Genomic DNA, 17780 nt, shown 5'->3' with positions numbered 1-17780 from the left:
TAAGCCTTATTAGATGGAGCAGGGTTGGTACAAGACGTTGCCCAGAGGATATTATTCAATCAGGTGCTGCAAAGCAAAGCAGGAAATGTATTTATGGCTCCTGTGGCTGTAGGCTAACCATCATGTCTACCTGCGATACTATTGTGTCGCCGCTACAGTCACTGCGATTCAGTCAGTTCTCAGAGCGGGGGCCAAGACACCAGGCAAATACAAACACACACACACACACACACACACACACACACACACACACACACACACTCACAGAGATATATATATATATATATACTGTATATACATATATACACACACACACACACACACACACACACACACACACACACACACACACACACACACACACAAACTCACAGAACTGGACAAAGATAGAGTGTTCATGGGACAAACAAGGCAATCAAACAACTACCAAACACAGACAAGAACTATTTGTACAAGTGGAGAGAGGAACACAGGTGAGAACTCTTAGGAGCAGGACTCATAACGAGACACAGATAAAAATCTTGAGAAGACGAAAAAGTCGGGGAAACAGGAACAGGAAGGAAAATACAGACAAAACAAGGAGAGACAAGATACACCAAAACAACAGACCATGACAACCTGACCTCTGCTGTTCCAATCACTGGCTAAAGCATAGTAGGAAAAAACAACTACATTTATGTCGTCGGACTGCATCAATGAATGGTGTGAACACATTGGCCCATAAACTTCAAAGAAGAAAAAATGGAATTTTTCAACTCCTTAAACTTCAAAATAGAGGTAAAATATCTTCCTTCCTTATTCCTCCAGCAATGAAAGTTTTGCTAATGTTCCCCAAATGCTATTCCATCGCCGAGACATAAATGCAAATGGACGTTAAGGAGGGCTACACTTTGCCTGGGGCCGGCCATTTGCTCCTCTCCCTTTCAACTCCTGCCTCATTTCTCCCTCTGAAGGCTCCAGAACACAGAGGTTGAGCGTCTGATCCCCTCTTCCACGGAGCAGCAACTGTCACGGCTTCCTTTCTCCGCCGCGCTGACCGACTCTGGACTGAAGAAAGGCCGGCGTGACACGCCCAGCAACCTGCGCTGCGGCTTTTCCAGCCCCCCCAATTTAAGAGGATCATTTCACAGCAATTACAAGCTTTCTGCACAGGAAATGTAAAGTCATTGCTTAGTCACAAATTCTCAGTTTGGAAGAAGAGCTGATAGTCAAAAGCAGTGCTTGCAGTGGGAATTGGGCGATTTGTTGAGGGGCAGCCGCAGTGACTCCTCCTGCTCTGCCGTCCCTCCGAGCAGCTAGTCGGGAGGAGCGTGAAATCGCCTCTCCACCGCGGTGACGCTGAAAACACTGCTTTCGATCCTCCACATGAGCCACGGCAGCGGCTCTCCTATCTGCGACTCCTTCTTCTCGTCGCCAATATTCAAAGCAATTATAGATACAGCCAGAGCTGTCACATCTGGTAAACAAAAGCCTGTGCACAAGTGGGCGTTGCATCAAAACAACTTCTGAGACATTGCTTTCTGTCAACTGTATCGCCTTGCACGGGAATATTTCAGGGCCATGTGGCCCTTCTCCTCTCCAACACTGACAAACACTTAGAAGCTGAGAGCAAACATTTCTTTAGACATGAAAGCGAAATGTTGCAAGGCTGGGCGAAGGAGGAAAAAAAAAGAATTTTGCCGCCGTGAAATTGTAGTGAGTACAACTGATGTTTGCTGCTTCTACTCAAACTTTGAACATTTGCCTGAAAAAAAAGAACAAAAAAGCAAACAGAAGATAAATAGCAGCCATGTAGAACTGAAGATAAGGACCATCTAAGGAGAACATCGCCATTAGGGATAGGCGATATGGACTAAAGGTTTTATATCACGATAATTTCTGGGATCTATTGCGATAACGATAAAAGTGACAATAGAAAATATAAAACAATTAAACTCCATGTTTTGGGATTTTTTTTGAAACAGCATATTTTTGAAACTGCACTCGAAAAACGTCTGCTTTGAGTTCCTTTAGAACATAAAGCCTGAAAAGGTCCATGCTAAAATTGACTCGGAGTTGTGCCAGTAAAAGTTCGCTAACATTTTTGCGTTTCCTGCCTCAACATCCCGGTCCGCCGACCCAAAAGAAAATAAATAAAAAGTAAAACAGGATGTTTGCAAATCGTTTCCGTGGTGTTTCTTTTCACTTTGCACACAATCCACGATCGATTCTCGAGCACAGTGGCTACGCTATCAGCCCCGTGCTTGTTATTGTGCGACACACTTGCTGCCGGCTGCCAGGCAAGTGTGGATTTGGATTTTTTGGGCGATATATCGCCCATCCCGAATCGCCACACTTAATTTAGATAAAGCCAGTTAAAAAAAAACTTTCATAATAACAAGACTGGGATGAGAGATGTTAGGTTGGAATCAGAAAATGCTCCCTTATGTCGAGCTTATGGATGCTTCTACCTCTTCCCCTCTTTCTCAGTGTCCCTGCAGGCTTTTATACCGACATCACGGGCACCTCACAACAGCAGTACACGACTTCAATCAAGAGCTGCTCTCGTTCACACTCAATACTACACTAAATATCCAAGGCCATGGTAACAGCACAGAGGAGCTGCAGAGCCGAATGGCGTTTTATTTTTAAGCCCAAAACTGCGGCGGGGTGACTCAGCCCCGACCGCCTCAGGTAAAAAAAAAACACTCACACGGAGTGGATGGCCGGACATTACGAAGCATGATTTCACAGCTGTGACATTTGCGCTACTAACAGGGGATTTAAATGGAATTCGCTGCATAATTTGAAAAGGAGAACATCTGCTATTAAGTTCGTCCACAATCAGGATGACTCACTGCTGAATCTCAGACGACACGTCCCTTTTTGGTTCTTTCGTAATGCTTTGACTTCACCCAAAGGCTCTGCGAACCCTTTGAGGATGATTCATACTTGTGTGACTTCTCCGAGTTCCAGTGTGCAGCCACCACTGGTTCTGAGGCGCCGGTAAAAACACATTACACAAAGCAGAGAGAGTCACTGCATGGTCACCATTTGGTCTTTCTCAGCTGCTTTTGTCAAAGCACGAGACGCAACTATTGTTGTAAACATAATCTATAATTCCACTTTGCAAGTGTCTCTGTCACATCCTCTGATCTCTCCATGGAAGCTCAAATTGAACCAGATGTGGTGCCATAATCTACGACACATCACAACAACAACTGATCTAATTTCACGCTGGATGCGTCTGCAGATGACTGAGTGTGATGAAAGTGGAGTACACAGAATTAAATGAGCTGTGACTAAACTGCACCTGTGTTTTTCTCAAGGTACAGGTCACCTGTGTAGGTTTTTGACCATGTGTTGCCTTTTCAATGTTTTGACCAACAGGTGGCTATGAAATGTAAGTACGACATGCACCTTATGCTTTGCAGATGAACGTGCGGATGTTACCATTAAGTTTCTTCAGATTTTGACCAGCTGCACAACAACCGTGTCTTATGTCTTATCTCAGAGCAGCAGCACAGACGTGATGCTAGAGTGTTTTTGCATCAGGGGAGTAAAGGTGAAGGGAATTTAAGGGTTTTAATCGAAACGCCTGCTGAGGCGTAACCAAAAAAATCTAAGAAATCTGCAGGCGAAAAAGCAGGTGAGCTGGTGTCTCATGCTTGCAGCCAGCTGCAGCTGTTGAGATCTGCCACCCTGCCAGCTGCGCCGTTTTACTTCATTTTTTACGCATTAGACAGACTGAGCACTTCAATTACATTTTGTTTTTATAAGCGTGTGGATAATGATGAGGAAAAAAATACAGCAACCTTCAACTTTCAGCCCCAGACTCTGAAGGTGAGTTCAACAGCCCGGGTGATGAGAGACCAGGGGAAAACTAAGCTGAGTGTAAGACGGAGCTTCTCCGAGTTGTGTTTCCACTCCACATGTTGTAAAATTCAGTTTTTACACAAGCCGAGGGCCAGTTGTTATGCAAAGGTGTCGGGTGGATTTGCAAATATTTTAAAACCAAACTGTTCAGGACACAGAGCCGTGCCATGGAAAGTGTAAGGCTTAAAAGTCGACTGGATATCCTTGAGACTTCAAATCAATCGGCCCAGCCATGACGTGCCCAAGACTACAGAGAGTAGACAAAGGCCTTTAGTGCTGTCCTTTGCTGTTCTTCTAATGACCAAATGTTGGCGAGTTCCGATAGAACTGCTTCTCTTGCAGCATCTACACTGCAGCTGCTATTGTCTTGCTCTTCCTGTTTTTCCTCAAAGCCACCCTGGTCGTAGCTGTCGGCACTTTGCGTGATTTTCGAAATCTCAGCATTCCGGCTGGTTTGTGAGGTTAAAAGTTCCAAGTTAGTTAAAAGAAATACTCAGCTTGCAGGCTGCAAGTTGAGAGTTTACTGGGGGGGGGGGGAGGGGTGGGCAAGTTCAATCATTCAAATGACGGATGAAGCTGCCTCCGCTATCACAACTGAGTTCACAAGCACACACAAAAAACAAGTCCTTAGGCAACACACGCAGTAAAGGAGCAGCTGGCAGTGGAAGCACAGAGCCCAGTCAGACAGGCCTGGGTGGCAATACTGTACAGTGACACAGTGATTTAGGTGCCGTGTCGTCCTGAGGTCTGTTATCTACTGCTGGTAAGAGGGCTGCGACGATATGGTCCGACAGCTACCGGCTGCAGCTCTGCCGGAAGCACTGATAACGGATAGTTTCTGCCAGCGCAACATTCAGCAACAGCAGCAGCAGCAGCAGCAGCAGCAGCAGCGTGAGATCCATCAGTCATAAATACAAGACGCACAAACCTTCTACATCCAAGAAGGAGCTTTTGATTTGACATTATACTTCCAGTTTCTTTTAGAGGGACCCCTGCTCTCGGCTTGGCAGAGCGATGGCTGCTGATGGATGGAGTCAGAGAGGAGAGAGAGGAGATGGAGGAGCTTGTCCTCTACCAAGCCCATCTTATCCTCTCTTCATACAACGTGGTCCAGACAGTGAGGAGCACGGGTAACACAGTGCAGAGTGAGAACACCAGGGCTGCTCCCTCCTCCACGCCTTCAAAATGTCATGAATTACGTAGTGGAGAGTGAGGTCTGAACGGCAGCAGCAGCCTTTCTAGCATGTCAGGTGTCCAGATATATATTTATATGTGTAGATAGATAGAGAGAGAGAGAGAGAGGGAGAGAGAGAGAGACAGAGACAGAGACAGAGACAGAGATAGAGAGAGAGAGAGAGAGAGAGAGACAGAGAGAGAGACAGAGAGAGAGAGAGAAAGAGAGAGAGACAGAGAGAGAGAGAGAGGGAGAGAGAGAGAGAGAGAGACAGAGATAGAGAGAGAGAGAGAGAGAGAGAGAGACAGAGAGAGAGAGAGACAGAGAGAGACAGAGAGAGAAACAGAGACAGAGACAGAGAGAGAGAGAGAGAGAGAGAGAGAGAGAGAGAGAGAGAGAGAGAGAGAGAGAGATACGGTGGAATAGTCATTGCAATACAGATTAGTGATATTGATGGACCAAGAAGGTCATATGGCTAAGAGAGCTCAGGTCAGCTGACGGCACAAACATTTAGTCACACATTAGGTTGTTTATTTATAGATGTTATTTTTGAGTTGTTGTAATTCAACCTTTGCTTGATATAATGATGTATTTATTTAATGCTATTCTAATAAAATACTGTTGACTTCAGTCTGATGTTTTTTCAATGTGTCCTCCATTCAGAGATGTGCAGCTACTGGAAGTGCGCCCTCTGGCTGCTTGTGCTGATATGAAGCTCCATTCACAGACCCCACATTTTCTGCGAAATAATTGCAACCCTGCTGGTTACTCTTAAGCTGGTTGATGGAAATTACATTTTACCCACACGTCGGCTCTAAAAATAGTGTTGAGTGCATTATTGTTCAACAGTAAGCACGCCAGATGAAAATAATGGTTTGCTTTCCACACGATAATTCTTAGATTGAGTCATACTTCATTAATACCATTAACCAATGCTGACGTTAGGGCTGGGATAAAAAAAAAATCTATTTACTCGATTTCTATCAATTTCCCTTTCAATGGTCAACCTCAATGTGCACAGAAAATAACTGAGGCTATTTTTATGTTCAAGCCATTTAGCGTTGTTGAAAATGATGTTTTCTAAAGCCTCATTAAAACTCTGGAGGCACGTTATGTTTTGCCATCACGCAAACAATTAAGTGAAGTAGCACATCTCTGAATGAGTGGAAAAATAAAACAAACCAGACACAAAGTTCAGCAGAATGCCTAAGGGGAAAATATAACCTGGCAACTTAATGTTAGTTTTGTTTTTTAGTATTTCATCATATGCTTAAAATATACAGTTTAAAAGACTTTTATGCCATTTATTTATGAGTCAATATATGGCTGTTTCTGTTCTGATGCAGCAGTGTGCATCACAACCACTGTAGTCGTGTAGTAACGTCTGAAGACAAGTACATGATAAATGCAACTGCTTTGGGTTCAAGTCTTAATGTAAACACAAATTTCAAAGGGTTCCTTGTAAAATGTACAGCATTATTTCTCAGTAGCAAAACTGGTAACTGCTAATATAACTGAAATATCTCTGACTGAATCGATATTAAATTGAACTGAACTGAATCTTGACTCCAATCAAATTAGGACCTTGTAAAATCGAATGGAACCGATCTGGAAAATGTGAATGGATACCAAGCGCTAACGTTAATCTGATGAAGCTACGTTTAATGTTGCTGGGGGTCTTTGAATTAAATATAGCTCCCGTCAAATTTATCCAAACAGCCGAACTACAGTCACTTCACGCCTCTGCCCAGAAGTAATCGCGCTTCCTGCCGCTCCCTCCACTTCCTGCTTTTGAATCACAGGTAAAGAGAAATGCACTCAGTTTGACCAGCTAGTCTGTCAGCGACACTCTGCTGCGCCTCATCGGCAACTCCGAGCCGAGGTGTCGTTGCTCGAGGGTGCTCAAGGCAGTCTGGATAATTAGACCCGTGTCCGATCGCTGCTCTGTCTGCACCAGGCTGATTATTATCCCTGCGCAGCACCCCGGTGAACATGCTCAAGTGACGGGGCCGCTCTGATGCCACTGTTTCAGGGTTGAGTGCTGTGTATTTCTTGGCAGATAAAAAAAAATTAAAAGCTAAAGTTTAGTCTCAATTTTTTGGGAGGTTGCATCGCTAGCCTGCGCAGCTAACCGTCCCCTCCGAGACACTGAGCTTGCAGCAACGTAAAACCACCTAAACATAAACAGTCACCTGATTGTTCAAAACTGATGACCACAGTCACAGTTGAGTGAAGCGCAATCCAAGTGTGCACAAAAACGATGATGACGTGTGACAGAAAGCCGACGTGGAGACAAACGCCCCTCACCCACCATCATGTAAGCATTTGATGCAATTCATTGTTCACACCTCACCGTAGCAATCAGCCATGACGGAAGCGCTGCCTCAACACCCAGGAGCCTTGCGGTCCGTAATGAGATTCTTCACCGCAGACGCACCTCTCTAATCCCATGTCTCTATCTGCACCCGGGAGGCCCTTGGATAACAGCTGAGCCGGGCTGAACATGGGCGCCTGACATGAAATTCCTTGTTAACCCCACCATCCTGAATAAGAGCGAGACAATGGAGCTGGAATGGGATGGATGCCGCGCCTATTATGGCACATGTTAATCCTCTTAAGAAGTTAAGAGAGGTCTTGACGACATGTGGGAGAGGTAGGAGCGTGTACAGCCAAAGAAATGAAGCTCGTCCAAAACAATGGCCAGCTTGCAGCCTGGCGCTCATTATTGTCTCCGACCTACAGCTCTCTGGAGGGACTCGCAGGAGATTGATGTGTCGTCCTCAAAAAAAAAACTAAAAAAAAGAAGAAACAAACGCACCTGTCAGTCCTTCAGGGTTTTTACTTTCTTTCTTTCCCTAACCCCCGGGACGTAATAAACTGGCCAGGACTTGTACGCACCAACGAAACACAGACAGCCTGGTGTGCTGCCCAAATTTTAACTTTTACTTTTGTTTTTGGAACAGATGCTTGATTCATCTCAATAGAGGAAGTGTAAGAATTGCTTTCCATATGAATACATACATACATACAGAATTTCATTCATTCATTCATTCATATTCTATACCCGCTTATTCCTATTCAGGGTCACGGGGGGTCTGCTGGAGCCTATCCCAGCTGTCTTAGGGTGAAGGCAGGGTGACACACTGGACAAGTGGCCAGTTCATCGCAGGGCCACATAGAGACAAACAACCATTCACACTCACATGCACACCTACGGACAATTTAGAATGTTCAATTGACCTCACATGCATGTTTTTGGAGTGTGGGAGGAAGCCGGAGAACCCGGAGAGAACCCACGCAGACACAGGGAGAACATGCAAACCCCACACAGAAAGGTCCCAGGTGCGGCCCCCGGAATTGAACCCAAGACCTTCTTGCTGTGAGGTGGCAGCGCTAACCACTGCGCCACCGTGTCGCCCACACAGAATTTAAAGCATGCAAATCAAAATGCGATTAATCACGGTTAACTATGGAAATTCAGAGTTTAACCACGATTTAAAAAGTTGAATGGTTTGCCCTAATTTCTATAAAATCTAAACTGAGCCAAGAAAAGACAAGTTGAGAGATCAGCACTTGGACGATGTCCACGAACGAGGTAGTTAGTTTTTCAAAGGTTTCTTATGAAAACCCCTCGTATAGAGAGCGGTGCAGCCTCTTCAGAGGGAAAGTTGAGCAACTGATTCTGATAAGGCCTCATGAAAGGGAAGATGTGAGACAAGGAAAGTGCAGAGCAGCGAGCGGACCATCGGCACTGATAAGGTCGATGTTATAACGCGGTGGGGGGAGCAGTGAACATCAGAGCGCTGAGTGGATTTGTCAGAGAGGAAAATTGGCCGTCTGCTGCAAACGGGGACTTGAGGAAGGGATGACTCACCTGTCTTTCCCCGTCTCCTTCTTGAAGACCATGTCGCAGTAGTTCATCCTGTCCTCCGTGGTGACGTAGATGCGGGCGTGAGGGTAGTTCTCGGCCGCCTGCCGCAGCATGTTGTACACGATGCCCTTGCCGTCCTTCCTCATGTTACGCAGCGGGCCCCACACCACGTAGACAGTGTCGTTGGCCTGGCCGAAGAAGTACTGGGGCTTCTGCATCAGCAGCGGGACGCTGGTGTGGGAGACCACTCGCAGGGTGGTGCGCTGGCCCACGTCATGTTCAAAGCCCCGCGTGGGTGCGTTGTTCATCCGCCAGATGCACGGCGAGCGGTCGATCTGCGAGCCAGCGGCCTGGCCCAACATCTGCCCGGAGCTGGAGACGATACTGCAGAGTTCACAGTGCAGCTTCAGCGGCTGGATGGAGGGGAGGCACAGCGATTAGTGTTTTTGTCGTCTGACGGCAAAGTGGAGTCTAAGAAAGTGAGTTGGAGCACGTGAATCCGAGAGAATAAATCCATGACTGTGAGGGTTTTTAAGACTGTCAACCCAAATCACAAGTTCTTCATTTGAAGGACCAGTGTGTAAAATTTGGCGTAATTTATGATTTTAATATTGGTAAAAGCCAAACATACAGCCCAAAAATACATAAATAGAAGTGTATACTCGCAGTACAATAAAAAGTAATTTGGTTTTCCTACCCTTAGAACTATTATTATAATTTTATAAAATTATATAAGAATGTACATATAACAAGGGTCTTGCTCCAAGTTAGCTGCCATCTTGCACTGCCATATTTGTAAAGAAGCCCAGGATGGACAATCCAGCTGCCTGACAGCACGTTTCGTACTTAAGGTGAACGCTCACGTCCTCAAATAAGCTAACAAAGAAGGAGGTGGACGAGCTATCCAGGTTTGTGCTCGCAGGCCACTGTAGTTCACTGGCAAGCTCGGGAGAGGGAATGCATGAAGTCGCTAGGAGGACTTAAGTGAAAGAGCGCTGCAATCTAAAATGTAACCACTTGATGTTGCTGTTTCTTCTAATAAATCTCCAAGTATTACACACTTAACCTTTAACGTATGTCTACATTGAGACATGGGCTCAATGTCATTCAAGGTCCAAGTCTGCATACTGACCGCTTCCATCAGCAATTCTAATTAAGCTATCTAATTGAGCTATCAAATGCCTTTTCATCAATTTCAGGTAAAATAAATATGAAAATCTTTGAAACATTTAAACAAACTCAGACCCAAACTAATAAAGAGTGTGGCACAGAGAAGGGTCAACAAGTTGATGTCTCCATAGAACTACTGTTCACACAGACTTGGAACACTCTAAATGAGGACATGTTGGAATCAATATCTCTACTTGATTTGAAATAATTATTATATTTGCACAACACAGTGAGATGCTAAACTGTATCGTTTCCTGCTGAAGTGCTATTAATCTATTGTTCAAATGACTTTGAAGGCTTATTTAAGACAATATACTGTGCTGCTCAGTCTGATGCATATAAGTAATTTGTAGGGTTTTTTTTTTATTGTTTTTCGTGACAAAGGCAACTAAAAAAATAAAAGTTGTAGCATAGCTACAAACAAAGGAGGATCAGGAGTAGATAACTAGACCCAGAGGAGAGCAAATATCTCATAAGGCAAAAGAGCACAGTGCTTTATCATGTTCTTAAATTCCTTGAGAACAGGGTTCTATTTTAGCCTGCATGCCCGTGTTTTAAGAAAAAGTAATAGCATCCTCGATCATGATAGGGCTAAAATGCAACTAGCCTAAAAATTTTACAGCTATGACCATCAGGGATTTTTTTTTTTACATAGCAAGTAGAAAGTTTACCTGTTCATTTTATGTCCAGAAAAAACAGAAAATACTTATCATATTCAAGTATGTCATTAAAGATTTTTTTATTTTAACTGCACAAATGATCTCTTTCAAATGCTTAGTGGTATTGTCTAGTCTCCTGTTACATAGAAACCCATTTACCATAATCAATGACCAATAGAAAGAAAGGCCGTTTTATAGTAGGATTCTTGGCATCCACTGTTCCAATTTCATTTAATGCACATTGGTTCCCAGTAATAAAAGGTAAATAAGAAAGGATTTTTTTGGCAAGTACTGGATGTAATCAGCATAAAAGCAGTTAGGTAACACAGAACCACTCCGAATCAAACTGTGTCGTTTTTCTTCCCTTTTCTTCATCTCCTCAAAGTAATGGCATTGTGTCCTGAATTAATGCTGATTAAATTAATTGAGCATGGGATCTCAGAGGTCTTTCTGTGATAATGCAGCAAGGGAGCCATGTCATTTATCATAACCGTATATTTCTCATGTAACTTATTACATTTTATTGGGCCAAAGGGATTTGCAATTAATCTTGGATAATAGCTTTCAGCAACTCTTTGCCAGCAGTGGAAAGAAGCCCTCCCTGAACCCAAAATTAAAGATTTAACATTTGATGAGACTGAAGTCACTTAAGTGGATGAATGCAAGAGAAACTCTGAAAAGTAAGTCTGTTGTATTAATAACTAGGGCCTGCTTGATCATTTCCATAATGGAGAAAAACTGTAGAGTTGCTGTTTTGTTTTTTTTTTGCTTTTTTTCCCTTGGGCTTATTACACTTGCACAGTGTTCTGGGTGACAGGTAAGGCAATGAATAAATGAATGAATAAAAAAAGAGTCTTGTTCAGCATTTGGCCACTGAACGGCAGTGAAATCAGACAGTATGATATGCCGACCTCTGGTTTAACTTCTCACTCTCTGTGTGAAGGAGAAACTGTGAGAGTTTATTTCTTCAATAATTGGACACAATTCTTCTCTGAATTAACCCGACAGGGAACTGCTGTCACTTGTTCCCTCATGTAGGGATGCAGTGTTAGGGAATGCCCTCCAGACCAAAGCTGGTCGTTCTCAATTTACTGGCTGCTTGAGACGCGTGTCATTGCAGCCTTGTGATGTCAGCAGCTCGTCCATCATTAGCCAGTGCCTTCAGCCTGGCTCTTGACTCCGTTCTTCCTCCCGGCAAGCACAGATTGGCCGAGCTCTGTGGGTAAAAACCCAGCCTGCAAATTGCATGCGAGACACATGGCTTTCAGAGCGAAGAGCTCACTCACCTCAGCAGCACTGGCCAGGGCGTTTGATACACAGCTACTGCATAACGCCGGGACAGAAGCAGCTATTTGGAGGTTTAACTTCCCTGAAGCACTAATGACACTCACATGTATCGATGATGCAGAACCCTAAGGAAACCGTCTCCAGCCGGTACATTACATCCTTGAAATCAATAAAAAGAAACAAAGCCTTTAATCCCTTTAGTGATGAGTCATGTTATATTTTAATGCTTGTGACGCACTCATCGCAAAACAGAGTGTTCTGACAATTGTACAAATTTTGGCATCCTCTGAAAAACACAAAATCAACCCAATTTTTTTTGTTTGTTTGTTTATTTTTGGGGTGAAGGGGGTCGGTTGTTGTTTATTTCAAGCAGGCTTGATGCTGAAAAGTGCAGTCATTGAACTCAGAGAACTCAACCTTGCCATTCATTAAAATGCTCTTCACAGAATCAATTAATAAGCAGTTATTAATGTGCAAATTACCAAGAAGCCTACGTTGCATTCATTGATTAGCAGGACCAGCATGGTGTAGAAACTTATTTAATTGTTGAGGAAACGAAACTGAAGAATAGAAAAAAAGGAACACACCACAATGCAACAAAGTGCAGGTACAGAGAGGTTCATCAGTGCAAGTTCTGAGAATAATGAGAAAAGAAAAATAATTGTTTTTCCAAGCTAAGCTTGACTGGACTCTTTAGTTGTGACTGTATGTAGTATGCTAGCTGTGACAACACTGTTGTGAGGACATAAGCAACATCTTCATACTTAAAAGTAACTTCATAAACATGACTTTAGTTTAAAAAAAAAAAAAAACGAACCATATTATTTGTAAGTCATTTGACTTTTTATTACTTTCTTATTTCTCAGGGTAAAGGCAGGCTATTTTTTTTGGAAATAGTATTCATGTTTTTTTTATGTAATTTTTGAAGCATCAGGAAAAAAGAAAAACGATTGAATCTGACTCGTTTTACTCGCGACTTAAATCTACTGAGACACAATTAAATGTCACCAGTTAAGATTCTATCTGCGATTCGATTGAAATGCAACTGATATCAGTCATGTTGAGTGAAGGAGTCGATAAAACACATACCAAAAGTTGCAAAAATGTACAACCTCATGCAGAATCATTTCAAAGGTTTGGCTTTGCACAATTATAACTTTTTTCCCTTCGAAACAAAGATCCCATTACAATGACTGCTTTTGAATTGAACTGAGCCTGACTCAAACATTACTCATCTTATGGACAATGAAAAATAGATTCAATGATAACACAAGCAATACACTGAATTAAATTAAACAATGTGTGACAGACTCAGTTTTTAATAGAACACATTTGGGAAGGAGTGCTATGGAATTTGAAATCTGTGTCTAATCTAAATGAAAATATTCACCTTCTGCCTTGTCATTGATTGACCAGCAGCGCAAATGCAAAGTGGCACAAGACAAATGGTTCCATCCCTTCCGAAATAAAAAAAAAGCAGACTGGGAATAATTTATCACATCTGGAGGCAGACCCCATCAAATGAGGAAAATAAGGTACGCCAGCCCCATGCCACTGCCTTATGTATAATACATTCTTGCAAGAGGCTTATGACACCTCAGCTGATGCTTCGCTGCGCACCATGCGCGACGGCCTCAGTTTCTGCCAGAAATATAGGAGCCTCGCAAGGTGTTGCTGTGTTCCTAACAGCAGCTGACAGCACACACCGCCGGCTTTCACTCCAGTTCTAATCGCTTATGACACCTTGCACAAGAGTATCACCTTGACCGGGCTTTCTTCATTCGGTCTCTCCTCTCATAGAGTAGTTTTTTTGGAGCGACGCAGGGCGCTTTCCACAGCGCTATTTAGGGCCAATCACTGTCCCAGTTCGATAAATGGAGCTCACAGTTTGGGCGGTTTGAGCCAAAATGGGGGCCTAATTCTGCAGAAGCTGCCAGCTTTTCCTATGATTTGCATGGATCTCCGCGGGGAGGAGGGCAGCAACTCGAGCGGGTTCGTCTGGAGGCAGGAAGAGGTGCAGACATAAAGATTGGTGTAAACTGTGATTGCCTCTGGGCCCGAGTTGTGCGGATCAAACCCTCCGGCGGCGGCAGAATGACACTCCACATTAATCTGCCAATATCAGCCAGCTGACTATCAGGCATCCGCTCCCCATGAAGGACCAGTCGAAGGATGATGTGAAGAATGTGAGCAAGAAGAGAAGCATGTTGTATTCGGGTGCCGTGACGAGCAAATTCTATGCTGGTCCTACGTCGCCATCCACCAACACAAACTTTGCCATCTGCCTCCCCAAACAAGAAGCGCGCAGCTAGGATTTTTACATTTAGATTTAGTGGGAATTGAAAAGGCTTGGATATTTCAATTTCCATAAATTGTGTGGGGAATTTACAGCGCAGAGCTGTGAAGGCTGAAGAAAAGGATCACGGACATGGCTGCTTGGAATTACAAAGAAATAATGCACGCAAGAGACATCAAACAGGCATTTTTCGGATCCATCACAGAGAGGAGGGTGTAATGAACTAATCCTCCAGCAGGCCTGCCGGGTTCTGCACCAATGCATCTCAATACACCTTCCTCATTTACTGTAGGTGGGTAGTGCAGGTTTATGCAAAAAGGGAGCATAAAAAGAGGCTTACCTGGCTATGACATAAATTACGCCACTTACTCTGCTACGTACAGTAGTAATAAATTAAGGTTTGCTGTCATATATATTAGATGTATTTAAAGTCAACTTGCAAACTTGCACTTCCCAAATGTGTCCTGATAAAATGCGTAAGCGTTAAATCAGATACAAAGCTTTTCAATGAGCGTTCCGTGAGCACTGCTTAACATTCTGTGCAATTGCATCCAAAGCCAGAGTTTCCACAATCACGCTCTCTTTCAGCCTGTTGTGCGTCGATTTCTGTGTCACTATTAAATGTGAAAGCTTTCTGATTTGCACAACTGAGTTTAAATGACTGCATTCCAGATTGAAGCAATGGTAGGACAAAAGGGCACTACGTATATTTACACAGACAAATGTCTCCAGTAATGAGGTAAGCTGCAATTTTACAAAATTCTTTGATAAGTTTATTGAGGATGTTGAGGATGTCGCACAAGACAAATACATGGCCGACACGTTATCACATCATTAAGCTGAGATAGTGAGCCTGTTGGAGAACAGTTGCTGTTAAAGCCCTCTGCACACACAAAGAAGAAACACGATTACACTTCACTCCTGATAAACGCTCTCCCGCTGATGCTGTGCATTTAAATAAAGAAATAACACAGAGGGGAACAAAAGTGTAAAACTGCATTTTTTTTCAATGCACACACCATTTATTTCACATTGTTAGTATTACCTCTACAGTTGCCCAGACAGTATCTATTAACCAACAGGTTTAGCCTATGTGTAAACAGGGAAACTGGAAGTGGCAGGCCAGTACCAGTAAGTGGAAATACGTCACATAGTGAAGTGCATGTAGGGCATTATGTCATTCAGGAGGTTCATGGGGGCACTTTTAAGCGGACCCTTGTGTTCACAGTGAAGTGAGGTGCACCATTTCATGTAGTTTAAACTGGCAGATATCTCCAGCCCAGTCTTCACTCACCTCCTGCTTGGGGATGCTAACATAGCCCGGGTGAGGCTTGTAGGCCTTGTAGGGCTGCTTGGAGAAGATCCAGTGGCTGCTGAACGTCTGGCCAAACACCGGTTGCAGGAGGAAGTAGGGCTTCTGCGAGTAGTTTACCACCACCACGAAGAGCGACACCACCACAATCAGACTGGTGGCAATCAGCGACTTCCTCTGTGGAAATAGAGAGCATTTTTTTTTTAGAGACTTAGAGACTTATTTTAATGACAGATTCGTTAACTTTCAGTACTGCAATGCAGACATCATTCCTCATTGACACCAACCAATTATGGTCAAAACACCTGAAATCATACCTAGATATTGAAAGTTAGCCCGGCCTTTGCTGATATTATTTCATTCCTTTAAATCTTCCTGAATTCAATCTATTATTTTAATTGATTTTGTTTTGTTGTATTTAATCTACTTACAATGCATGAATGCTTAGCATACTATAATGATTAAGATGATGTAGACCGTAGAAAGGCTGGAAAAAAATATAAAAATATTTGACACTAAATAAGTGTGCCATTGTGTTGTCTTCACTTGAGTAGAAGAAGCGTAGACAGCAGCAAAGTGACAAATGCATGAGATTATCATCTCAGTGCTTGATCTCTTGGTAAAGGTCTATTTTCAAAGGCATCATTAGGCTACAGGCCATTTGGTGTGATGACATGTTAAGAAGTGACTATATTCTGCTGTATTTCCAAACCCTCTCAGTAAAATATCTTGCGGGAAAATCTCCGCTGCCTGCTTTAAATGCATGGAACAAATTCTCCCGTGTCCGCTTTCTTCTGGAGGAAAACTCCAGCAGAGATTGATGATCAGGCGCAGAACTTCCACAGTTCGCAATCTGATAGTCTTGTTACTGTAAGGAATGCCAAGATGAGATGGTTTTAATAACCAAACAGGTGTAATTTTCTTTTAAATTACAGCACTAATTAATCGCCTCATTAAATTTGTAAAAATAAAAGAACTTGAACACTTGAACTGAACTGTGTGCACTTGCCTTTTCAATGGTGCTGCTATTAACGTACAAAATAATCACTAATTCAGACAACTTGTGATCATGTTTGAAAGGAAATCATTTCTACTGAACAAACCCCCGCGAGCAATACATAACATACATCCTCCAGCCACTTTGGTCCCCACTCAAAAATCTAAAAAAAAAAAAAAAAATCTCAAGATGCTTTTGCAGATAATGCAGGAACTGATGCATAAATTCAGCACTTGTCATTTACAATGGCTTGTCAATGGAATGACAGATGATACGACTAAGGACACGTTCAGCATATTAAGGGTCACTCGCAACTGAATCTGCTGACAGCTAGGGGGTGCTGGAGACAGACGCATGTGCAGTATTGTTTTACTAGTGGTATTTTACTTTTTAACTATATGTGAGAGTGAATTTTATATATGAGGAAAAACAAATTCCTGTCTAACCAATTATTTTCATCATTAACTTGATTATCACATGTCCAACACTTCAATGTGTCATATACTTTTTCTGTTTGCCTTATATGTTCCTCTGCGACTGTATTAATCTGCTCAACACGCGTTGAAAACACCAAACTCGACCAAAGCAAAGCTTGGAGAGCCACTTTGGAAGTAGACCTCTGTTCCTTTTTTTCATCAGAGCCACATGACTAAATATGCAGTCTGGTGAGCAAAAATATGAAATATACTTTCTCTGCACCCGCACCCTAAAGTAGCAGCAGGGCAGGCCCGCTTTCATACATTTCAAAACAGAAAAATGATCATCTGAAGGTAAGTCGCGCCATGGCTCGGCAGAAAGAGCTGAGGGTTATGAATAATAGATGGGAGACTGAGGGTGGGGAAAGGTCTCGCAGAGGAGACGCCGCAGATCAATGCCCAGAAGAGAAAAAGACAGCGATGAAAAAAATCTGTGTTGTGCAGCGACACCTCAGAGTCTGGGGGGTCATGATGAAATTCTGCTGAATAAGAGGCGTTTCTTTCCCCGGGAAACTTCAGTGGCGCGCAGAAAAATCTCACATGCAACACTGAGAGGAAGCTCGAGATTTTTTTCTATGTGGCGGTTTCCTGTTGGTCCTTTGAAGTGATCTGATGGCGAGAAGATTGGATGAGGTGCGGGATGATGGTGAAGCCCCCATTGCCATCGTGCCTGCACCACAATA

General features: G+C 43.2%; 1 protein-coding gene across 1 annotated transcript in view; it reads right to left on the bottom strand.

Annotated features, from left to right (window-relative positions):
- st6galnac3 (ST6 (alpha-N-acetyl-neuraminyl-2,3-beta-galactosyl-1,3)-N-acetylgalactosaminide alpha-2,6-sialyltransferase 3) overlaps nt 1-17780 on the bottom strand; it is a 59901-nt gene that overhangs the window by 25347 nt on the left and 16774 nt on the right. Inside the window, exons 2-3 of the mRNA XM_076021777.1 lie at nt 15607-15801; nt 8904-9313 (exon numbers count right to left, since the gene is read on the bottom strand). Coding sequence (XP_075877892.1) covers nt 8904-9313; nt 15607-15801 — 605 coding nt within the window. The remainder of the gene's footprint in view (nt 1-8903; nt 9314-15606; nt 15802-17780) is intronic.

Source organism: Nelusetta ayraudi, unplaced genomic scaffold (genome assembly GCF_046127955.1).
Source record: "Nelusetta ayraudi isolate G7.1 ecotype Tasmania unplaced genomic scaffold, CSIRO-AGI_Nayr_v1 ptg000011l, whole genome shotgun sequence".
Classification (NCBI taxonomy): domain Eukaryota; kingdom Metazoa; phylum Chordata; class Actinopteri; order Tetraodontiformes; family Monacanthidae; genus Nelusetta; species Nelusetta ayraudi.
This window is presented reverse-complemented; position numbering and strand designations above follow the sequence as displayed.